Raw genomic sequence first — 26,227 nt, forward strand, 5'->3', positions numbered from 1 at the left:
AAAACACCTAACATATAAAGAATGGAGGAGACAGAATAAGAAGGGTGAGAAATAAAGAATCATCAGAATGTGTTTATAATAGCACAATTGAGTTAAATTTAGATGGTTAGATAGTAAAGAAGCTATCCTCGAACTTTTGGTAAGCATGAATCCAAAGCCTGCAATGACAGTAAGTACATATCTACCGATAATCACCCTAAATGTAAATGGTCTGAATGCACCAATCAAAAGACACAGAGTAATAGAATGGAAAAAAGAGCATGACCCATCTATATACTGCTTACAAGAGACTCACCTCAAACCCAAAGACATATACAGACTAAAAGTGAAGGGGTGGAAAAAGTTATTTCATGCAAACAATAGGGAGAAAAAAGCAGGTGTTGCAGTACTTGTATCAGACAAAATAGACTTCAAAACAAAAAGGGTCACGAGAAAAAGAAGGACATTACATAATGATAAAGGGGGCAGTTCAACAGGAGGATGTAACCATTATAAATATATATGCACCCAACACAGGAGCACTGACATATGTGAAACAAATACTAACAGAATTAAGGAAGGAATAGAATGCAATGCATTCATTTTAGGAGACTTCAACAAACCACTAGCTCCAAAGGACAGATCAGCCAGACAGAAAATAAGTAAGGACACAGAGGCACTGAACAACACACTAGAACAGATGTAACTAACAGACAACTACAGAACTCTACACCCAAAAGCAACAGGGGAATACATGTTCTTCTCAAGTGCACATGGAATATTTTCCAGAATAGACTACATACAAGGCCATAAAAAGAGCCTCAGTAAATTCAGAAAGATTGAAATTCTACCAACCAACTTCCTCAGATCACAAAGATATAAGACCAGAAGTAAATTGTACAAAGAAAACAAAAAGGCTCACAAACACATGGATACTTAACAATGTGCTCCTTAATAATCGATGGATCAATGACCAAATTAAAACAGAGATCAAGCAATATATGGAGACAAATGAAAACAACATCACAATGCCCAGAATTCTGTGAGATGCAGTGAAGGCAGTTCTAAGAGGAAAGTGTATAGCAATCCAGGCCTATTTAAAGAAGGAAGAACAATCCCAAATGAATAGTCTAAAGTCACAATTATTGAAATTGGATAAAGAAGAACAAATGAGGCCCAATGTCAACAGAAGGAGGGATATGATAAAGAGTAAAGCAGAAATAAATAAAATTGAGAAAAATAAAACAGTAGAAAGAATCAGTGGAAACAAGAGCTGGTTCTTTGAGAAAATGAACAAAACAGATAAACCCCTAGCCAAATTTATTAAGAGAAAAAGAGAATATACACACATAAACAGAATCAGAAATGAGAAAGGAAAAATCATGACGTCCCCCACAGAAATACAAATAATTATTAGAGAATTGTATGAAAACCCATATGCCAACAAGCTGGAAAACCTAGAAGAAATGGACAACTTCCTAGAAAAATACAACCTTCCAAGAATGATCCAGCAAGAAACAGAAAATCTAAACAGACCAATTACCAGCAATGAAATTGAATCGGTAATAAAAAAAGTACACAAGAACAAAAGCCACAGGCCAGATGGATTCACTGCTGAATTTTATCAGGCTTTTAGAGAAGACATAATACCCATTCTCCTTAAAGTTTTCAAAAAAATAGAAAAGGAGGTAATATTGCAAAACTCATCTTATGAAGCCGGCATCAGTCTAATACCAAAACCAGTCAAACACCCCTCAAAAAAAAAAGGAAATTACAGACCAATATCCCTGATGAACATAGATGCAAAAATACTCAACAAAATATTAGCAAACCAAATTAAAAAATTCATCAAGAGGATCGTACACCATGATCAAGTGGGATTCATCTCAGGGATGCAAGGATGGTACAACATTCGAAAAGCCATCAACATCATACACCAAATCAACAAAATGAAGGACAAAAACCACACGATCATCTGCATAGATGCTGAAAAGCATTCAAAAATTTTCAACATCCATTCATGATAAAAGCTCTCAACAAAATGTGTATAGAGGGCAAATACCTCAACATAATAAAGGCCATATATGACAGAAACTCAGCCAACATTGTACTTAAAAATGAGAAACTGAAAGCTTTTCATGTAAGATTGGCAACAAGACAGCGATGCCCACTCTCCCCACTGTTAGTCAACATAGTACTAGATATCCTAGTCACAGCAATCAGAAAAAACAAATAAAGCACATCCAGATTGTTAAGGAAGAAGTTAAACTGTCACTATTTGCAGATGACATGCTATCGTAAATCAAAAACCCTAAGGACTCCACTCCAAAACTACTAGATGTAATATATGAATTCAGAAAATTTGTGAAGTGCAAAATTAATATACAGCAATCTGTTGCTTTCCTATACACTAATGATGAGCTAGCCAAAAGAGAAATCAGAAAAACATTTCCTTTCACAACTGCATCAAAAAGAATAAAATTGCTAAGAAAAACCTAACCAAGTGAAAGATCTATGCCCTATACCCTGAAAACTACAAAATACTCCTAAGAGAAATTAAAGAGGACACTAACAAATGGAAATTCATCCTATGCTCTTGGTTAGGAAGAATTAATATTGTTAAAATGGCCATCCTGCATAAAGCAATTACAGATTCAATGCATTCCCTATCAAAATACCAACAGCATTCTTCAACGAACTTGAACAAAGTTTTAAAATTCAAGTGGAACCACAAAAGACCCTGAATGCCAAAGCAGTCCTGAGAAGGAAGAATAAAGTAGAGGGGATTTCACTTCCCAACCTCAATCTCTTCTACAAAGCCACAATAATATAGACAATTTGGTACTGGCCCAAGAGCAGACTCATAGACCAGTGGAACAGAAGAGAGAATCCAGATATTAACCCAAAAATATGTGGTCAATTTATATACAATAAAGGAGCCATGGACATACAATGGGGAAATGACAGCCTCTTCAACAGCTGGTGTTGACAAAACCAGACAGCTACATGTAAGAGAATGAAACTGGATCATTGTCTAACCCCATACACAAAAGTAAATTTGAAATGGATCAAAAACCTGAATGTAAGTCATGAAATCATAAAACTCTTAGAAAATAACATAGGCAAAAATCTCTTGGACATAAACATGAGCAACTTCTTCATGAACATGTCTCCTGGGCAAGGGAAACAACAGCAAAAATGAATGAGTGGGACTTTATCAAGCTGAGAAACTTATGTACAGTAAAGGAAACCATCAATAGAAAAAAGGTACCCTGCAGTATGGGAGAATATATTCATAAATGACATATCCGGTAAAGGATTGACATCAAAAATATATAAAGAGCTCACATACCTTAACAAACAAAAAGCAAATAATCCAATTAGAAAATGGTCAGTGGAGCCGACAGTCAGTTCTCCAGAAAAGAAATTGAGATGGCCAACAGGCACATGAAAAGATGCTCCAAATCGCTAATCATCAGAGAAATGAAAATTAAAACCACAATGACATTTCTCCTCACACCAGTTGGGTTAGCCACCATCCAAAAGGTAAACAACAACAAATGTTGGCGAGTATATGGAGAAAGGGTAACCCTCCCTCCAACACTGCTGGTGGGGATATAAATTAGTTTCCATTGTGGAAAGTAGTATGGATATTCCTCAAAAAACTCAAAATAGAAATACCATTTGACCCTGGAATTCCACTTCTAGGAATTTACCCTAAGAATGCATCAGCACAGTTTGAAAAAGACAGATGCACCCCTATATCACAGCACTATTTACAATAGCCAAGAAATGGAAGCAACTGAAGTGTCCCATCAGTATATGAGTGCATAAAGAAGATGTAGTACATATACACAATGGAATATTATTGTGTTAAGAATAAATCCTTAAGAGGAAAATAAATTCTTACCGTTTGCAATAACATGGATGGAGCGAGAGGGTATTATGCTCAGTGAAATAAGCCAGGCAGAGAAAGACATATCAAATGACTTCCCTCATCTGTGGAGTACAAGATAAAAGAAAAAACTGAAGGAACAAAACAGCATCAGAGTCACAGAACCAAAGAATTGAGTAACAGTTACCAAAGAGAAAGAGATTGGGGAGGATGGTTGGGAAAGGAGGGATATGAGCAAAAAAGGGGCATTATGATAGGCACACATAATATAGGGGGGATCATGAGGAAGGCAGTACAACACAGAGATGACAAGTAGTGATTCTATAGCATCTTGATACTCTGATGGACAGTGACTGTAGTGGGGTATGTGGTGGGGACTTGATGATGGTGGTAGTGTAGTAACCATAATATTGCTCATGTAATTGTACATTAATGATACCAAAATTAAACATTAAAAAAGTAGCATTCGTATTTCATGTTTCTCTGTAGAGACCTCCTAAGTTCATTCACCGGCGCCAGACAGACCCCATGGTGACATTGTCCTCCATCTTGGAGTGTATCATCAGTGACATGAGAGAGCTTCCAAATGTGAGTTCATTGCATACCTATCTACAGTAGGGATTGCAAGGCCCTTTCTTGTGTGTATGATTACAGGTACAGGGAAGTAGATAGAGTCATACCTGCCTGGACCTCCTAATTTTTCTGTATATAGTTGTTTCGTTTTTTCTTTTAACAATTTAGTTAAAGAGGAAGTCAGACCTGTTCCATTTAGAAAGATTCCTTTGAGAGTTGATAGCCACTTAGACAGGTAAAATGTGAGTTTTCAGGAATTGGCTCTGGCAAGTGTTCTTTGCTCATTAATGGTGCTGGATTTTGTTTGCACAGACATACCCTTTCCACACTCCAGTCAATGGAAAGGTTGTCAAGGACTACTACAAAATTATCACTCGACCAATGGATTTACAAACACTCCGTGAAAATGTGTGTAAACACCATTACCCATCTCGGAAAGAGTTCAGAGACCATTTGGAACTAATTGTAAAAAACAGTGCAATCTACAATGGTAAGAATCACCTGATCCTTGACTACAAAGGTCACCTTTCAGATCCTTATTTATCCCTTAATAGTCCTAAATTCAGACTAGCTTGGACACTGAAAGGACACACAATGTATTGAGGCTTTTTGGGGTTATGAAAATCATGTATACATGTTTTAGTCATTTAATAAATACTACTATTTTTTAGAAGAGACTAATAAATAGCTAACATTTATTTAACATTTTCTAAGTGCCATGCACTGTGTTAAGCACTTTATATCTATTGACTTACATACTGTAATTCTCAGGACAGGCCTGAGATTTTTGTTTTATTAAGGGGTCATTGATAAACTCTCTTATGAAGGTTTCACATGAAAAACAATGTGGTTATCACTACATTTACCCGTATCATCAAGTCCTCCCTCACACCCCATTGAAGTCACAAGTAGTGTTGCTGCTTATTCCCACTTTCTAATGCACCCTCTGTATAATTTGGAGTGTGTCTGTTGAAATGAAAGAATTTCATGGTGAGTAGTGGGGGAAGAAGTGGGCCTAAGTAAGCAGAAGGGAGAGAGACTCTGTGTGGATGGAACCTGTTTAGAAACTGCGCTTGTGACCATATTTTCTGTATGTGAATCTTTGATTTGATCTACAGATCTTTTAACGTAGGGGCATTTATATGTCCATTTTGCTCAAAAGCTGGGGAGGCAAGGAGGAGGAAATCTGTTTTCTGAGTCTTAAAAGAGGGTAAAAATATAGCTTCTGCATGTAAAGGATAAAATTTCCTAGTTTCTAGTTGTGTCCTTGACCATAGGTTCATGTATAAACGTAGGGATTAAGAGTACAGCCAGAGTATGAGTAATGGCTCTGCCGCTTATTAACTGAGTTACCTCAGACAAGTTATTTAATCTCCTCAGTTTTCTCATCTGTACAACTGAGACAGTAGTAGTACCTAGATTTGAAGACCTTTCACAAGCAGGCCTAACCCATTTATCTAGTCTCATCACCTGTGACTGGATCACACAACTACTGTAGACTCCTGCCACACTCAACATATATTTCACTAAATATCCTATGCTATTTCTTCATGTCTTTGTACAGTCTTTGCTCTTGGAGTGTCCTTTCTTCCTTTTCAGTGGTAAATTTCCATTCATATTTCCAGACCAGTTCATATCATCTCTTCAAAAAGAGTTACTCAAATTGCCTAATGTATCCATTTTTCTGTCCTTTCTCTCCAGCACAATTAAATCTATGTTTTTATGTATTGTTATGTTATATATAATTACTTATATGTCTGATTCTCCCACCACTTTGTGTCCTCCTAGAGAGACCATGTCTTACTCATCTTTGTATCCCCAGGACCTAGCAGAGTGCCAGACACATAGACAAGGGAAGAATAACTTTGTTAGGTCCAACTGTCATTCAAGTTGCAAGGATAAATACTTAAAACAAAAATCAGATTGGAAGGGGAACGGAAAGCTATTTATTGACTTTGAAAATACGGAGTTTGAGGTATCTGTGGGTCATTTAGGTGGAGATGTTAGTAAAAAAAATATAAGAAAATTTTAAAGTTAGGACTGTCTTACAGCCTTACATCCCTCTCTCGCTCAATCTTCTTTGTTCCTCAGACCAAGGTGGTGGTCATACTGCTAAAAAGTAGCAGAGATGTGAGTACAAGTATATCTTATGTAAAGCCTATGCTCTTGACCACCATGCTCCATATACTCCTCCACTTACTCATTTCCCATGTGTACCTCACAACTCTGCAGTGGCCTTCTGCAGAAGTACTAGCAGCCTCCTAACTGTGGGTGGATCAGATGGCCTATTTCAGAAATACCTTTTATTTTAACAGCTTTATTGAGATATAATTTGTACGCTATATAATTCACCCACTTAAACTGGTCAGTTTTAATGTGTGTTGTACATGTTGTAGCATGTATCAGTATTTATTACCTCTTTTTATTACCACATGATATTCCTTTGTGCAGAGACCCTGTTTTTAAAAAATCTGTTCATCAGTTTATGGACACCAGGTTGTTTGTGCTTTTTGGTTAATACAGATATGCTGCTGTGAACATTTATATACAAACTATTATGTGGATATTTGTTTTAATTTATCTTGGATAAATATCTAGGAGTGGAATTGCTTGTAACAGATGGTAACTCTATGTTTAGCTTTTGAACTGCCAGATTGTTTCTCCAGAGCAACTGCACTGTTTTACAATCCCAGTGTGTAGTAAGAGTTCCAATTTCTCCACATTTTTTGTCAGTACTTGTTATTTATTGTCCATCTTTTTTATTTTAACCACCTTGTGGATACAAAGTGGTATCTTACTGTTGTATTCATTTGCATTTCCTTAGTGACTAATGATGTTGAGCATCCTTTTATCCCTCTGTCTTTGAAGTAGAATTGACATACAGCACTGTGTAAGTTTCAGTGTGTAGCATATTAATTTGACTTAACATGTGTTGTCAAATGATTACCACAGTAAGTTTAGTTAGCATCCGCCATCTTACACAGGTGCAATAAAAGGAGAAAAATTTTGCTTCATTTTGATGAGAACTCTTAAAATATACTTAACAACTTTCCTATATATCCATACAGCAGTGTTAATTATAGTCATCATGTTATACATTATGTCCCTTGTCCTTAATTTATCTTATAACTGGAAGTTTGTGCCTTTTGACCACCTTCCTATAACTCTGTTGCCCAACCCCACCTCTGATAAGTCTGATCTCTTTTTCTGTGAGTTTGGATTTTTGGTAGTGGTGGTGTTGATTTTTTTGGATCCCACATAGAAGTGAGATCATACAGTATTTTTCTTTGCTGTCGAACATTTTATCATGTGCTAAGAATAACTTTCTTGAACTTTTAAAGTTCATTTAGCACTGTTGACCACTTGTTCCTCCTCAATCCTCTCCCTCTTCTGGGGGGACTTTATGTAATCATTTCCTATCTCTTTCTTTCTCATGACTTCAGCTGCCATGTATCCACTGATATCACCATCTTACACTAAATTTGCTTAAATTTGGGCAACTGTAAGGAGGAGGAGTGTAGAAGATCATTCAAGGATTTTCCTAAAGGAGTTCAAGGAAACTAAAATAACAGTCTGAGATGGGACAGGGATTGTTGTGTGGCAAAGGCTTTGTTTGGATTAGCCATATTTTGGGAGGACATCATAAACCAGGAGTTCTGTAAATGAAAATTGCAATCACAAATTTTATATGCTAAGTATGGAAAGATATAAATCATGCAATGATCTTCTCAGCCATATTTCAGCAGATTGTCATTCCCTGTCTATAGTATCATTTACAAGGTATTAAAGGCAGCAGTATTAATAGTAGTAGTACTGTGTGTGGAGATACACAAATAAGGAAGAGTTAAAATTAGTTTATTCATACACAGTGTGGACCTGCTGTGTTAAGCCCTGAAAAATGGAGCTAAGACTAGTATACCTGTCTGACTCAGCAGCAAGGCTGGTGCCTGGCACATAGTTGTATTAGGTGCTTGAGGAAATGTGTTATAAGTCTGAAGAGGTATTGGTAGCTCTTGTCTCCTAATCTTAATGGTCCCCTCTCATAATGTTCTGCTGTAATTTAGGTCCAAAGCACTCACTGACCCAGATCTCTCAATCCATGCTGGATCTCTGTGATGAAAAATTCAAAGAGGTAAAACATTTAAAATGAGAGAAAGGCAGTATAATTTGAAGGTGGTGGGAGGAGGGTTGAGGAAGTAGGGCACTAACAGAAAGAGGAGTAGAGGAGTGTGGGAGTAGCGTATCTTCAGTATGTTAGAGTCTGGAAGGGACCTTAGAAATCATAAAATACAATCCTTTTTTGTAGATGGAAAAACTGAAGTTCATAGAAGAAAATGACTTGTCCTGGGCACCATGACTACTAAATAGTAGAGCTAGGATTAAAATCTAGAACCCACATAACTCTTCAAAAAGGGCCAAGGAAAATGACTTCCCAGGAAGTCAGCTGGAGCTAAGAGACAGTTCTGGTAGGGAGGAATTTTAATTTTTAAAAGATAATGTGTCTATATTCCATCTTCTTACCAAAAAAAAGAAAAAGTCACCTTACAAGCTTATAAAAATATACAATTGATAATGATGTTAATATGAAGTAGACATCTCATAAAAGAGGATTACCAAATGATCGATAAACATGAGAAGATTCTCAACTTGATCACTGGGAAAATGTAAATTTAAACCAACATACGTATCTGAAGCTAAAATTAAAAAAAAAATAAACCTGAAAATACTGTGTTTGTGAGGATGAGGAATAATTAGAACAATTTTTTCCTAGTATAGTCTTAAATCAGTGCATTAGGTTAGATTCCCTTATAGAGAAGTCAGTAATCACCAATAAAGTGTTCAGTGCTTTCAGCAATAGTGTTGTAGCAGAAAGAACATGATATTAAAATCTAACTTGGTCAAGGTGTTTTTGTTGTGGGAGCTAAGCTGTTGAGACCCAGGAATGTATATTTTTGGTGATCTATAGGAATAGAAGATAGAATACCTAAGAGAGTGGTTGGTATATCCCTTTTATGCTTTTGGATGTATTGGTTGATATCTCTCTTTGATCTTTTACTGGAGTATCATTTATCTGGACTTTTTGCCTGGAACTGAGTAGCTGACAATTCAATTAGACTTTCTTGCTCAAGGGAAATGGACAACTGAACTGTAAATTCTCCTCAATTTTTTGTGGTGATCACACCTCAGGAAAGCTGCTGTCTTTCCTTTTGCTTTGTTTTCTGTCAGAAAGAAGAAAAATTGGCTCGTTTAGAGAAAGCTATCAACCCCTTGCTGGATGATGATGACCAAGTGGCATTTTCTTTCATTCTAGACAACATTGTCACCCAGAAAATGATGGCAGTTGCAGATGTAAGTTGTCTTCATGCTAAATATTGTGAATATAGTAAAGGGGGAAGGAAAACAATAGGATTTGCATATATTATGTATGTTGGGGAGTCTGGAGGGTGGTATTTATCGATTCAAAGTGATATAATTTTAAAAACCAACCTTTTTGCTGTGTGAGGCATTATCATTGAAAGATTGAAATCAAAGAGGCCGAGAACCCTATAGATATAGACGCTTATTCTGCCTGTTGTTGTCATTCAGTATTTCAATGTTCCTGAGTAGCTCTGTAGAGAGATTAGGATGCCAGCTAGTGGGAGGCTTTGAATTTAAAGGTGCTTCACGACAAATGACAGTTGTAGGCATATGTTACATATGTGCAATGCTATAAAACGTCTGGATGGAGCTGGGGATAAGAAATTTTAATTGTAAGTATAGAGCAGGAGATCTTACCCTATCAGAGCATAGGAACCTTTAAAGGATTCCATGAATCCCTTAAATTATATGCAAAGTTTTATGTGATTATGTCTTTCTGAGGAGAGAGTTGGGTGATTATGTCTTTCTGGGGAGAGAGTTCATAGCTTTTGTCAGACTCTTAGGAATATTAGTGATTAGGTTGAGAATTTCTGGTATAAAGAACGATTTTTCATTTAATTATTTCTCATGCTTTCTTTTAACTAGTCGTGGCCATTTCATCACCCAGTTAATAAGAAGTTCGTTCCAGATTATTACAAAGTGATTGTGAGTCCAATGGATTTAGAGACTATACGTAAGGTGAGTGGTTTGTTCTAAAATGTCTTTTTGGAATCAAGTAACTTTGTATGCATATCTGAGTCTCTGATTCTTTTAATCACAGAATATCTCCAAGCACAAGTATCAGGGTCGGGTCAGCTTTCTGGATGATGTCAACCTTATTCTGGCCAACAGTGTTAAGTACAATGGTGGGTATTTCTCCTTTTTCCCTCCCTCTTTCCATCAGTCTATCCATCCAATATTAGTTAGCATTATTAAAATTTAAGTGCATGAAATAGCTTTGAGCATTGATAGCAGAATCAGTCAGGTGACTTTGCCTTTTTTAAAAAAACATACTTTAGTGTACATACTCTGTAAAGTTTGCTAATTTTAATGATGAAAAGGCAATGCACACTTACTTTTTAACTTTGGAAAGCACAAAAAATGAGATGAAAATGAAAATCAAATGGATATCTTTTTGAGGTTTTGAGCCATCAGTGTTTTCCATGAGATATAAAACTCACCAATGCCCCAGGCACTTAGATGAAACTTAACGAAAATATGTGACTGTAGGTGATGGTGAGCTTCTTCAAACCATGGAGTTTTTGCTCAGTACATGAACTGATTGAATAATATATGCCAGCCAGCTACTTACTTATGTGCTCGCTACTTAATCTACCTGTAGGAAAGACAGAGTCACTCTCTTTATGTGATTCACATTCTAATTGGTAGACAAAGTTAAAATGTAGCTTGACAAGGGCTATATTAGGACAAAGTACACTTCAGACACAGACTATCACTTTCACCTTAAGGGTTAGGTGATAAAACAGTCCGACAGAAGTTCAGTTTTGAATGACGTGCTTGTCAATAACTAAACACTGATTGAGCACCTACTACATACTGTTTAGTGATCAAAATGTAGATGAGCTAACAAATAAGGCATATATCAAAATATATCCGACATGTATTGTTGAAAACTGATTACTCAACGGTATGTATAGAGGGGGTTGCAGACTCAGATCCCATAGAGGAGGATGTCATTGAGTGACATTGGGCTCAATAGGGACTGATGAACTGGAGAGCACATACCCCATGTAAAGAGATCAGTCACTATTTTTAGCTCAGTTGTTGCCACAGGTGAGAGCTATAAAAGGAATAGTTGGAGGATAATTTTCACTTTTTTCTTGTGTGTACTTAGTGTTTGGATTTTTAAAATTGAGCATTCTCATAACTAAAAAAAATAATAAACTTACATTTTTGGAAGGATGGATAAACCAGATGACATCCAGAATTTCGACTTGGAGAACTGGTGCCACTGATTAATATAGGAAGAGTGGTTTTGGAGAAGTGGTAGATCTAATCTGGGTTGTGCTGTACTGAGGCAGAGCATCCAAGTGAAGACTTTTTTTTTGGTATCATTACTCTACAATTAAATGAGGAACTTTATGTTTACTAGACTCCCCCATTCACCAAGCTCCCCCCACATGCCCCATTACAGACACTGTCCATCAGCCAGTAGTGGTAAGATGCTGTAGAATCGCTACTTGTCTTCTCTGTGTTGTACAGCCCTCCCCATGCCACTCCCCAAAATATACATGCTAATTATAATGCCCCCTTTCTTTTTTCCACCACCTTATCCCTCCCTTCCCACCCATTCTCCCCAGTCCCTTTCTCTTTGGTAACTGTTAGTCCATTCTTCGGTTCTGTGAGTCTGCTGCTGTTTTGCTCCTTCAGTTTTTTTCTTTGTTTTCATACTCCACAGATGATTGAAATCATTTGGTACTTCTCTTTCTCTGCCTGACTTAGTTCACTGAGCATAATACCCTCTAGCTCCATCCATGTTGTTTCAAATGGTAGGATTTGTTTTCTTCTTATGGCTGAATAATATCCCACTCTGTATATGTACCACATCTTCTTTATCCATTCATCTGATGATGGACACTTAGGTTGTTTCCATTTCTTGGCTATTGTAAATAGTGCTGTGATAAACATTGGGGTGCATCTGTCTTTTTCAAACTGGACTCCTGCATTCTTACAGTAAATTCCTAGGAGTGGGATTTCTGGGTCAAATGGTATTTCTATTTTGAGTTTTTTGAGTAACCTCCACACTGCTTTCCACAATGGTTGAACTAATTTACATTCCCACCAGCAGTGTAGGAGGGTTCCCCTCTGTCCACAATCTCACCAACATTTGTTTATCTTTTGGATAGCATCAATCCTTACTGGTGTGAGGAGATATGTCATTTTGTTTTTAATTTTCATTTCTCTGATGACTAGTGATGCAGAGCATCTTTTCAAATGTGTCTGTTGGCCATCTGAATTTCTTTTTTGGAGAACTGACTGTTCAGCTCTTCTGACCATTTTTTAATTGGATTATTTGCTTTTCTTTGTTAAGGTGGGTGTGCTCTTTATATACTTTGGATGTCAATCCTTTATCAGATCTGTCATTTATGAATATTCTCCCATACTGTAGGATACCTTTTTATTCTATTGATGGTGTCCTTTAATGTACAGAAGCTTTTCAGCCTGATGTAGTCCCACTTGTTCATTTTTGCTTTTGTTTCCCTTGCCCAGGGTAAGATGTTCATGAAGAAGTTGCTCATGTTTATGTCCAAGAGATTTTTGCCTATGTGTTTTTCTAAGAGTTTTATGGTCTCATGACTTACATTCAGGTCTTTGATCCATTTTGAATTTACTTTTGTGTATGGGGTTGACAATGATCCAGTTTCATTCTCTAGCTGTCTAGTTTTGCCAACACCAGCTGTTGATGAGGCTGTAATTTCCCCATTGTATGTCCATGGCTCCTTTATTGTATATTAATTGACTATATATGTTTGGGTTAATGTCTGGACTCTCTATTCTGTTCCATTGGTCTTTGGGTCTGTTCTTGTGCCAATACCAAATTGTCTTAATTACTGTGGCTCTGTAGTAGAGTTTGAAGTTGAGAAGTAAGATTCCCCCCTGCTTTATTCTTTCTTCTCAGGATTACTTTCGCTATTTTGGGTCTTTTATGGTTCCATATGAATTTAAAACTATTTGTTCAGTTCTTTGAAGAACGCTGTTGGTATTTTGATAGGCATTGCATTGAAATTCTATATTGCTTTATGCAGGATGGCCATTTTGACAATATTAATTCTTCATAGCCAAGAGCATGGGATGAGTTTCCATTTGTTAGTGTCCTTTTTAATTTGTCTTAAGACTGTCTTGTAGTTTTCAGGGCATAGGTCTTTCACTTCCTCGGTTAGGTTTATTCCTAGGTATTTTATTCTTTTTGATGCAATTGTGAATGGAATTGTTTTCCTGATTTCTCTTTCGGCTAGTGTATAGGAAAGCCATGGATTTCTGTGTATTAATTTTGTATCCTGCAACTTTGCTGAATTTAGGTATTTGTCTAGTATTTTTGGAGTGGATTCTTTAGGGGTTTTTTTGTACAATATTATGTCATATGCAAATAGTGACAGTTTGACTTCTTCTTTACCAGCCTGGTTGCCTTGTATTACTTTGTTTTGTCTGATTGCCTTGGCTAGGACCTCCAGTACTGTTCTGAATAACAGTGGGGAGAATGTGAATCTCTGTCTTGTTCTTGATCTTAGAGGAAAAGCTTTCAGCTTCTCACTGTTATGTATGACGTTCGCTATGGGTTTGTCATATATGGCCTTTATTATGTTAAGGTACTTGCCCTCTATACCCATTTTGTTGAGAGTTTTTACCATGAATGGATGTTGAATTTTGTCAGATGCTTTTTCAGCATCTGTGGAGATACCAAGTGGTTTTTGTCCTTCTTTTTGTTGATGTGGTTGATGATGTTGATGGATTTTCAAATGTTGTACCATCCTTGCATCTCTGAGATGTATCCCACTTGATCATGGTGTATGATCCTCTTGATTTATTTTTGAATTCGGTTTGCTAATACTTTATTGAGTATTTCTGCATCTGTATTGATCAGGGATATTGGTCTGTAAGTTTCTTTTTTTTGTGGGGTGTTGGCCTGGTTTTGGTATTAGAGTGATGCTGGCTTCATAGAATGACTTTGGGAGTATTCCCTCCTCTTTTACTTTTTGGAAAACTTTAAGGGGAATGGTACTATGTCTTCTCTTTATGTCTGATAAAATTCAGTGGTGTATTCATCTGGCCCAGTGGTTTTGTTCTTGGGTAGTTTTTTCATTGCTGATTCAATTTTCATTGCTGGCAAGTGGTCTGTTTAGGTTTTCTGTTTCTTCCTAGATCACTCTTGGAAGGTTGTATTTTTCTAGGAAGTTGTCCATTTCTTCTAGGTTTTCCAGCTTATTAGCATATAGATTTTCATAGTATTCTGTAGTGATTCTTTGTATTTCTGTGGGGTACATCGTGACTTTTCCTTTCTCATTTCTATTTCTGTTCTGTGTAGATTCTCTTTTTCTCTTAATAAGTCTGGCTAGGGGCTTATCTGATTTGTTTATTTTATCAGAGAACAAGCTCTTGGTTTCATAAATTTTTTTCTGTTGTTTTATTATCCTCAATTTTATTTATTTCTTCTCTGATCTTTATTAATGTCCCTCCTGCTGACTGTGGGCCTCATTTGTTGTTTTATTCTTCTTTGTCCAGTTTAGATAATTGTGACTTTAGACTATTCATTTGGGATTGTTCTTCCTTCTTTAAATATGCCTGGATTGCTATACACTTTCCTCTTAAGACTGCTTTTGCTGCGTCCCACAGAAGTTGGGGCTTTGTTCTGTTGTTTTCATTTATATCCGTATATTGCTTGATCTTTATTTTAATTTGGTCATTGATCCATTGATTATTTAGGAGCATAGTGTTAAGGATCCATTTGTTTGTGAGCCTTTTTGTTTTCTTTGTACAATTTATTTCTAGTTTTATACCTTTGTGGTCTGAGAAGTTGGTTGGTAGTATTTCAAATCTTTTTGAATTTACTGAGGCTCTTTTTGTGGCCTAGTATGTAGTCTATTCTGGAGAATGTTCTGTGTGCACTTGAGAAGAATGTGTATCCTGCTGCTTTTGGGAGTAGAGTTGTGTAGATGTGTGTTAGGTCCATCTGTTCTAGTGTGTTGTTCAGTGCCTCTGTGTCCTTACTTAGTTTCTGTTTGGTGGATCTGACCGTTGGAGTGAATGTTGTATTGAAGTCTCCTAGAATGAATGCATTACGTTCTATTTCCTCCTTGATTTGTTAGTTTTTGATTCACAAATGTTGGTGCTCCTATATTGGGTGCATATATATTTCTAATGGCTATATCCTTTTTCTGGACTCACTCCTTTATCATTCCCTTTGTCATTATGTAATGTCCTTCTTTATCTCTTGTTACTTTCTTTGTTTTGAAGTCTATTTTTTCTGATACAACTATTGAAGTCCCTGCTTTTTTCTCCCTATTGTTTGCATAAAATATGTTTTTCCATCCCTTGACATTTAGTCTGTGTATGTCTTTTGGTTTGAGGTGAATTCTTGTAAGCAGCATATGGATGAGTTACTCTGTGTCTTTTCATTGGTCCATTTGCATTTAGGGTGATTATCGAAAGATACATACCTACTGCCATTGCAAGCTTTGGATTTGTGATTACCAAAATTTCAAGGGTAGTTCTTGAGTATCTAACTGTCTAACTTGAGTCTCTTATTAATCTATTATAAACACAGTGTGATGATTGTTTATTTATCTCCTTTCTTAGTCTTCCTCCTCCATTCTTTATATGTTAGGTGTTTTATTCTAGTCTTATGAGTGCTTCCATCTAGAGCATACCCTTTAAAATATCCTGTAGAGGTGGTTTGTCAGAAGGGAAATTCCCTCAAACTTTGCTTGTCTGGAAATTGTTTAAACCCTCCTTCAAATTTTAATGATAATTTTGCTGGATACAGTATTCTTGGTTCAAGGCCCTTCTGTTTCATTGTGTTAAATATATCCTGCCGTTCTCTTCTGGCCTGTAAGGTTTCTGTTGAGAAGTCTGATGATAGCCTGATGGGTTTCCTTTTGTAGGTGACCTTTTTTCTCTCTCTGGCTGCCTTTAATACTCTGTCCTTGTCTTTGATTTTTGCTGTTTTAATTATTACATGTCTTGGTGTTGTCCTCCTTAGGTCCCTTTTGTTTGGAGTTCTGTGTGCTTCCATGGTCTGAGAGACTATTTCCTACCCCAGTATGGGGAAGTTTTCAGCAATTATTTCTTCAAAGACACTTTCTATCCCTTTTTCTCTCACCTGTTTTTCTGGTACCCCTATAATGTGAATATTATTCCATTTGGATTGGTCACAGAGTTCTCTTTATATTCTTATATTTTAGGAGATCCTTTCATCTCTCTCTGCCTCAGCTTCTCTGTATTCCTATACTCTGATTTCTATTCCATTAACCGCCTCTTGCACCTCATCCAGTCTTCTCTTAAGTCCTTCCAGTGATGGTTTCATTTCTTTTATTTCCCTCCTGACTTCATCCCTTAGTTCTTGCATATTTCTCTGCAGGTCCATCAGCATGGCTATGACCTTTACTTTTAATTATTTTTGAAGAAGATTGGTTATATCTGTCTCCCCAGGCCCTCTCTGTAGGGTTTTCTGAGTGATTCTTGACTGGACCAGATTCTTCTGCCTTTTCATGGTGATGGAGGTGGTCATAAGCAGGTGGTGCATGTGATAGGTGGGAGAACAAAGTCCCTTCCTGCTTGCTGGTCACCTTACCCTTCTCCCCTTCCTGTGCCAGTTACTCACAGGTAGGGAGCAGTGTCTGGGATAATCTCCTGAGCTGCCGTGGGTGGCACATCCCTCCGGCTAGCCTAGATCCCTGCGGGGAGTTGTGGATGCGTAGCGTGTGTTCTTCTGTGGGAACAGTGCCCCTTCCTGCCTTGATCGGCTTCCTCTATCTGTGCTGGGCAGCTACAAGCTAGGAGGAGACTCTGTGTGGTTGCTGTGGGCGGGGTCGCTCTGGCTACTCCCCAGCTGTGGCTGGTCTGCCTGTTTGCTTGCAGCGCTGGCAGAGGGGAATGAACGGCAGGCTGCTTATCGCCACAATGGGCTTTAGGGCTGGGTTACCCTCCAGGGCCTAGGGCACATCAATTTCCTTAGGATTCCCAGCCTGCTGGGCTGACTGTGCCAGGACGATTCCATCCCGCTGTGAAGCCCCTGCCCCTTTAAGACTTAAAAAGCACCTGCTTTTCTTTTGTCCCAGGGACTCGGCTCTGGGGAGCCGCTCGCAGTCTCTGTCTTGGATTTTCCGTTTCCATTTCTGTAATATCTAGTACAGCATGCAAGTCTGTCTGTGCTCCCACTGCAGATTACTAGGGCTGGTTATTTATCAGCCCTGTGCTTCCACTTCCTCCCCACTCTAATTCTTTTCCTCCCGCTGGTGAGCTGGGTGGGGTGGGAGGAGTGCTCTGGTCACGCCAGGTCACGGCTTTGAATGTTACCCTTTTGATGAGATGCTGAGCTGCAGATGTACATGTAGCCTGGCTGTTTTACTGTATCTTCTGGTCTCTCTTTTAGGCATAGTTACATTTGTTGTATTTTCAAAAATATATATTGTTTTGGGAGGAGATTGTTGCTGCTCTACTCACGCTGCCATCCTGAGCTTCTCTGGTCTGTGCATCTATCCTCTGCACACTGTTGTGGTTACTGATGCTGTGTAAGTGTTACCATCAGATAGAGTGATTCCCCTCACTTTATTCTTTTTCCAAATTGTTTTCCTATTCTTTTTCCTTTCCACATAAATTTTAGAAGAATCTTGTCTGTATCTACAAAAAACTGTTGCTGGGACTTTGATAGGAATCGAGTTAAACCTACATACTAGTTTCGGGGAATTGACTTCTTTACTCACCCTGTCTTATTGTTAGTACTAGAGATCTCTATCATCCTTTAATGTCTTCTACAGTATAGATACATATGTAATAATTTGTTTAACTATTACCTGTTCGGCATTTAATTTATTTCTGTAATGCTGGTTTGCAAGTAGCTTTTTACTATTTTTACATTTCATTGATATCATTGTGCACTTATACCACAATTTCTATTGGAAATTTTAATAGAAGTTCTGAAGTTATGTTCTAAAAATTGTGCCTGTTCATAGTAAAAGTAACAGCGAGGGAAAATGCCTATTTCCCTACAACCTTTCCAACACTGGTGATATTGAAAGTCTTCACTAATCTGTAAAATTCAAGTATGCAACTTAAGGCAAAATTTTATATCATAAATAAAAAAGAAAAATTAGTTCATGTGTGACTCTCAAAAGGGCAAGAGTTAAATGAATGTTATTACGACGGTTTCTCAAAAAAAATCTACCTTTGTTTTTAAGAGTACGGTGGCTGTATTAGAGGGAGATTGCCCATTGGTAATTGATTTCTGTTAGTTTTTGCTTCACAAATGTTTGTGCTCCTGTATTGGGTGCATATATATTTGTAATGGTTATACCCTCTTTCTGGACTCACCCTTTTATCATTCCCTTTGTCATTTGATATTTCATTTCCCTGAGAATACTGCTTTGTTCAAGAATTCTTTAGGGTATAGGCTAGGTATGTGATGTCTGTAACTTACTAGCAAACCCTCTTCTCTTACATACTGTATTGAGCTCATAGATAGTGTTATATCAATCTTTGGTGTAAGGGAGCATCTTTACTTAAAGTCTTGTACTTGTGGTGAGTGAAATAGAACAATATGCCAGTCAGCAAATATGCAGCAGAATATATTAGGAATACAAAAATGTCCATGTTTTCTTTTTCTTTTAATTCTTTTTATTAATGTGTCATTGATATACACTCTTATAAAAGTTTCACAAGAAAAACGATGTGGTTTACTACATTCACCCATAAATTATTGAGTCACCCACCGTACCGCAAGTACTGCAACTCCTGCTTTTTTCTCCCTATTAGTTGCATGAAATATATCTTCTCATCCCTTCAGTTTTCAGTCTTTGTATATCTTTGGGTTTGAAGTGAATCCCTTGTAGGCAGCATATATATATATACATATATATATATGTATATATATATGTATATATATGTATATATATGTATATATATAGATCTTGTTTTTTTATCCATTCAGGACTCTATGTCTTTAGATTGGTGCATTCAGACTGTTTACATTTAGGGTGATTATCGATAGGTATGTACGTATAGCCATTGTAGGCTTTAGATTCTTGGTTACCAAAGGTTCAATGTTAGCTTCCTTACTATCTAAGGGTCTAATAACTTAACTCACTTGGTATGCTGTTACAAAAACAATTAAAGGTTCTTTTTTTAAAATTCCTTTTTCTTCCTTCTCTATTCTTTATATATTAGGTATCATATTCTGTACTTTCTGTGTATTCGTTGACTGACTTTGGGGGTAGTTGATTTAATTTTATATTTGCATAGTAATTATCTCTTCTTTCTCTACTTTGATTTTCTTACCTCTGGTGACAGCTGTTTACCTTAGGAACACTTCCTTCTATAGCAGTCCCCCAAAATACACTGTAGAGATAGTTTGTGGGAGGTAAATTCTCTCAGCTTTTGTTTGTCTGGAAATTGTTTAATCCCTCCTTCAAATTTAAATGATAATCTTGCTTTTAGATTATTCTTGGTTCGAGGCCCTTCTGCTTCATTGCATTAAATATATCATGCCACTCCCTTCTAGCCTGTAACATTTCTGTGGAGAAGTCTGATGATAGCCTGCTGGGTTTTCCTTTGTAGATGATCTTTTTTTTCTCTCTCTGGCTGCTTGTAATGGTCTGTCCTTATCCTTGAACATTTCCATTTAATTATTTTATTTCTTAGTGTTCTCATGCTTGGGTGCCTTGTGTTGGGAGATCTGTGCACCTCCATGGCCTGAGATACTATCTCCTACCCCAGATTGGGGAAGTTTTCAACAATTACCTCCTAATGACACTGTCTATCCTATTTTCTCTCTCTTATTCTTCTGGTACCCCTGTAATGCAAACATTGTTCCATTTGGATTGGTCACACAGTTCTCTCAATATTCTTTCATTCCTAGGGTTCCTTTTTTCTCTCTGTGCCTCAGCTTTTTTGTTGTCCTCTTTAGTTTCTGTTGCATTTACCGTCTCTTCTACTACATCTAACCTGCTTTTAAATTCCTCCATCATATGTTTCACTTCAGATATGGGATTTCTTAAGAGATGAATCTCCATCTAAATTCGTCTGTGAGGTCTTGAATATTTTTCTTTACCTCCATGAGCATGGTTATGATTTTTATTTTGAATTCTCTTTCAGGAAGATCAGTGAGTTCAGTTTCACTTAGGCCTTTTTTTGGTGCTTGTGATGTATCCTTCTGAACCAGGTTCCTTTGGTGTTTCATATTTGTATGTGGCGCCCTCTAGTGCACAGAAGCTCTAATTTCTGGAGCTCCTCAGTCCCTGGAATGATGTTGGGGGTTGCAGGGGAGTGGCCCTGGTGCCTGGGGGTAGGAAAGCGCTATTTCTTGATTCCCATCTGCTGTGCCTGTCTCCACTGTTGAACCAGTGGGCCGAGCACACAAGTGTAAGCCTCTGTGCTTTGGATTTGTAGCTGCCGTAAGCGGGGCCTCCCTCTGGCTGGTCTGATGCTTCCATAGCGTTTGCCTGTTTGTGAGCCGGTGCCAGCAGTCCAGGAGGAAGGTGCAGCAGGCTGTATATCACGGTCGGGGTCCTGGCAGCTAATAAGCCAGGCAGGGGGATGGAGCGCCTGAAGCTCCTGAAAGTTTCCAGCCTGCTGGGCAGAGTGTGCCTGTACAGTTTTGTCCACCTGTCATTTCTCCTGAGCAGCAAGCTGTGTGCAATCCTTGCCCCTTTAGCAGCCCTCTCTCTCACTGTTAGGAAGTCTCTCAGACTGCCTGCCTTTCTTTTGTTCCAGAGCAGCGAGATGTGGATCCCTGTTTTCCACAAACAGCTGGAATCTCAGTCTCTCCACGTAGTCCACCTGTCTTAGCTTTCCAACCCCACCAATCTCCAGAGCACAATGCAATGTAGGTTTGTGCTCCCAAAGCAGATATCCAGGGCTGGCTGTTCAGCAGTCCCAGGCCTCTGCCCTCTCCCTGCTCTGTTTCTCTTCCTGCCGCCGGTGAGCTTGGGTGGATGAAGGGCTTGGGTCCCTCCAGATCATGGCTTTGGTATGTTATCCTGTTCTGTGAGGTCTTGTCTTTTCCCCAGGTGTGTGCAGTCTGGCACCGCCTTCTTTCCTATTGCTCTTTTAGGATTATCTGTATTAACTATATTTTTGTATTTTACGTGGTTTTGGAAGGAGGTCTCTGTGTCACCTCTCACAGTGGCATCTTTAATCCCATAATCAAGTCCATGTTTTTTTTAAATTACCATTTGGGACAATAAAGGTTGTTTGTTAGGAAAAGGAGATACAGAAAAACATGCTTTCCTTCAGCCTTGAAGTTTCTGTAATGTATTTTCAGAGCAATCATGTAGTGCTAGGAGAAACAAAACAAAACCTTACCATGAGGGATATCAATCAATGTTAACTTACCCCATGTTTATTCTATATAAGCTATTGTAGTTCAGCATCGTGTGGAGTTGTGTGAAGAGTGTAGAAAGAAAAATGGGCACAGCTAGACTTAGTGATCTAAATCTATTAAGTGATTGCTGTAAGCTCTGTGAAAGCCAGATGTGTCTGCCTAATACCCCTACAGCTTAGGATAATGCTTGGCATATAGTAGATGCTGAGTAAATAGCTACTGAATGAAGTAATGGCCAAAGATAGAGGCACAGTACCAGGAAAGAGTGGAAAATGGTATTATAGAAAACACAGGATTAGAGAGTTTCGAGGAAGAAGTGATTCTCAGTTGCATATTTAACACAGGGCTTCTAAGTTCAAGTTTGAAAAATGTTCATTGGATTTGACAGTTTGTGTATCATTGTTGACTTGCTGAGAACAACTTTAATGAAGTGTTGTTTAAAACTGTCTCATTCTCTGACATGGGTGCTCCTTTCTCTATCATCCCATAGTACTTTGTGCGTTACTGAGATTAGGAGTTTCTGTACATGTTCTTCATGAGGCCGTGAAGGGCATCAAGGATAAGGACCTGTCTCTTGTTTTTTTTTTTGTTGTTATTGTTCTGTTTTTTTTAAATGTTTTATCTTTGTGTCACTAGAGCTTGTTGGCACTGTACCTGGCTTATAGTAAGTGCTGAAAAATGAAGAGTCAAGCCCTATTGTAAATTGTATTCTACAGGAAAAGGTGTTTTGATGTGCCTGTATTATTTTTCTAATTGTTGTAGAGATGTGAATGGGTATGTTTAGACAAAGCTGTATATATATTGTTAAAGTTGCTAAGTGGAATGATAGTTCATTTGGGGGAAAAAAAACATTTTCAGGCAGCTGGGGCTTTTCTTTGGGTAGGTCCTGAATGTAAATCCTAGCCTTGCCAAGTGAGATTTATTACCCCAGTTCCCCTCTGGATAGTTTCTAGCCTCTTGAGTTTCTAGTCCAGATTCTGACTGAGGTTCATTACTCAAGTTTGAGAGATCAGACCTTTTATGTCAGAAACTAAGAATCTTAACTTTCATTTGATCCAACTTCTGCATAATAGTAAAGAGCCTAGCTGAAGTCTGGAAGATTAGATTCACTTTTCTTTTTACTTTTTTCTGGACCTACTTTGAGATAATGTATCTATGAATTGGGAAAGGCCAAGCTCATCTCTTGGATCTGTGGATTGTGTGTAGTTAAATTTGGTAATTATAGTTTTTTAGAAATTAGCTGTGCAGATTTTTTTCTCTTCTTTTTAAATCTGGCACTTGTTTTTTTCTGAAAAAGCTTTCTGTCATGCTGAGATTTTATTTTTCAGTTTTAGTGATTCACATTGGAACACATGCATAATCTCCCTCATTAATAATTTATGCTAATTTATGCTTGTTTTGGCAGACTACTCATTTTCTTATGGAGGAAGGTTACTTTTAATGTTGATGTAAAAGCTCCCAAAGGAAATGTGAGCTTAGAAGTGATCACAAACCTCTCCCTTGTTGTACAGTATTGCTCACCAACTAGACTGGGCTTTTTCTCTGAGACCTTTCAGATAGCAATAATACGTGCTTTCTCTAAATAGAACCACAAATCTTAAAACTTTCCTGTCTTCTCCTTACCTCACTGAATAGGTAAATTAGCTTAGAAGTGACAGAAGGAGTTTTCTTGATTTTGGTAGAACATCAGCTTTCCCAAGCTGCCATTGGAATTACACTATTTAAGAACATTGAGATTTGAATAATATGTAGGCTGCTGACAATCCTTGTTTGAAGTGAGGCAAAATATAAACAAATGTATTTCTTTGACAAGGTATTTACAGTTGCTTTGCTATGATTTAATAAGAAGAGACGGAGAAGCAAAATATATTCAGAAAACATTTCTTTTTGTAAATGGGTAGCTTATTCTCCTGTAGGACCAGTGATAATTCATAGTTGAACTTATTTTTCATTCTCATTTTCATGTAATTCTGGAAACTACTCTGTGAGTTCTCATTTTCCATGTAGTAGCCCTTTACGGACTGGGAACTTGGGATTCGGTTTCTACTTAATCTTTTTCCCCACACGCTATTTACCCCAATAACTTTATTATTCCCACAGAGGCCCTGTTAGCTTTGTGTGTCTCTTTACTGGACTCCTTTTCTTCATAAGCTGTGACACCTAAAGCTAATTGTTCTAATTTTAGGAAGCTTCTGATTGCTGGAGAATATATAGAGTGATATATTTAGCTTTATATGGGGTGGGGTGGGGGGAGGGGTTATGGACTCCTTTGAGAGTCTCATGGAAAACCACAGGTCTTCTATCCAGAAAAATGTATATTACATATATAATTTTGTTTACAGTTTCAGGAGGTTCATGTATTGCTCTTTCATTACCCCCCCCATTCAAGAATTCCTGGTAGAGGTAGAGATAAGGAAACATCTGGGTATTTTTATCCCTTTTCAGTGGTGTTAACAGTCGTTTCCCAACTCCACCACCATGTTTAATCAAAACTAACTTAAATGCTACTTTGCATATATAGTAGAGTCATAGAGGTAAATAGTTTAAACCTTGTAACCCTTGAGAACATGGATTGTCAGAAACTGAGATGAGACACAAACAGCTAGTAATCAGAACACAAGACAAGTGTATCAGCTATGTAAACTGTATTTTTTCATATTCTGCTGGTATTATTAGGTATTTCTTCAGAGTTGAGTGTCCCAAAGAAAATAGGGAGAGAACAGGTCCCATCTTCAGAATGGTTTAAAGTAAGAGAAAATTTTGCAAATTATGAAAGTGATTTTTCCCTGTATTATAAATGAGACTGTTGCGATACTGAAGGGTTAGTTCATGTTTAAGTTTCAAAACTGAAGTATACTAAGGGCGAAATTATTAATCAGTATGCTGGAATTTTAGCCATGGGGCAGATCCCTATAGGTAAAACAGCCAGTACACTTTCCGAAGCTGATGTTGTACTGGCCCGGTGAAGGCAGCCCGTGACTGGTACGCAGTCTGTTTTCTCTGGCATCATGCATCACTGTTAAGATGAAAGCTTTTCTGATAACTTTGGCAGTCTGTCACCATCAGTATTTTGGGGACCAACCTACTGATGACCCTGGGAGATTAGAACTCTAGAAAACTTGAGTTGCAGTCTTCCGTCACTCAAAATATTCTTGATTATAAGCCAGCTATGGCTGGCTTTTATTTATGTCCTAAATACCTGGATAGATGACTTTCTTTAGTTTTCTTTCTGTTGTATTTGTGTTTGTTACAGTCAGTCAGCCTGTGTGAGGACACAACGTTATTTTATATCTTTTAAAGATTAGATGGTCTATACTTGTGAGAGCTTTTATCTGAAAGAGACTTAATTGTATAATCACTTGTAATAATCAAGTAGGTATGGCATGAAAACTTCACAGGCACATGTGTATGTTTTTTATCCTTTACATTCTGATAAACAGTAGGTTTAATTCAGGGATTAGCTCCTCTGTGGAGCCTTTCCTTTATTCCTTTTTCTCTCTTATCTCCCAGAATTGGCCACTTCCTCCTCCGTGCCTAACCCTGTGTATGCTTTTCTACTGCATTGTATCACCCTGTTTGTTTATAGTCTCTCTCACTATACTAGACTCTAAGCTTCTAGAGGGCATAGTGTATGTCTTACTCATTTCATGGTATAAAGCCAGGCACGTAGAAGGTTCTCTGTAATGTGTTATGAAGGAAGGAAGGAAGGAATTCAATCCAAATGAATTCAATCCATGAATGAATGAATGAGTGAATGAATGTGTGACTGAACAGTATATTAAAGAATATTAGGAAGCCCTTAAGGAAGGGATCAAAACCTCACATGCCTTCAGGGTCCAGGCATAAATGAGTTAAGCAGACTGGTGGGCTCTGCTGTGGTAACTTGGAGAACCCCTGCGTTACCTAAAAGGGGCAGCTTCTACTCTACTCCAGCCCATTGGTGCCTTGTGGGAATGCTGACTCTGTTGCCACACCTTTAAATTATTTAAGAGAAGCCAGACTTTGGATATTTATATGAAACCTTATGATTGGCAGCCAAGTTTCTTAAACCCTTTTATTGAGGTGTAATTTATAGACCAAAAAACCGTGTATATTAGGGGTATACACCTCAGTCCATTTTCACAAACTGAACTGATTTTTTATGTGGACCGAACAAAACTGGATTGACCTGCAGGCCACCAGTTTGCAACTTGTGACAAAGGCCATATGGGAGCTAGCTACATGGTTTTGTTAAGAATTACCTGATAGGTACGTGTGCTTTAAAGTGGCACATCAGCCAAATGCAGTGTGTGGATCTTACTTGGATTTTGATGCGAATAAATGAGATG

General features: G+C 37.8%; 1 protein-coding gene across 1 annotated transcript in view; it reads left to right on the top strand.

The window, feature by feature from the left end:
• The window catches only part of LOC130682205 (transcription initiation factor TFIID subunit 1-like), a 144,453-nt gene that overhangs the window by 108,325 nt on the left and 9,901 nt on the right, over positions 1–26,227 (top strand). The window contains exons 27-32 of the mRNA XM_057496335.1: positions 4,364–4,462; positions 4,760–4,937; positions 8,512–8,579; positions 9,674–9,796; positions 10,451–10,543; positions 10,626–10,710. Of these exons, the coding sequence (XP_057352318.1) occupies positions 4,364–4,462; positions 4,760–4,937; positions 8,512–8,579; positions 9,674–9,796; positions 10,451–10,543; positions 10,626–10,710 (646 nt within the window). The remainder of the gene's footprint in view (positions 1–4,363; positions 4,463–4,759; positions 4,938–8,511; positions 8,580–9,673; positions 9,797–10,450; positions 10,544–10,625; positions 10,711–26,227) is intronic.

This window comes from Manis pentadactyla, chromosome Y, assembly GCF_030020395.1.
Source record: "Manis pentadactyla isolate mManPen7 chromosome Y, mManPen7.hap1, whole genome shotgun sequence".
In the NCBI taxonomy this organism is placed as follows: Eukaryota; Metazoa; Chordata; class Mammalia; order Pholidota; family Manidae; genus Manis; species Manis pentadactyla.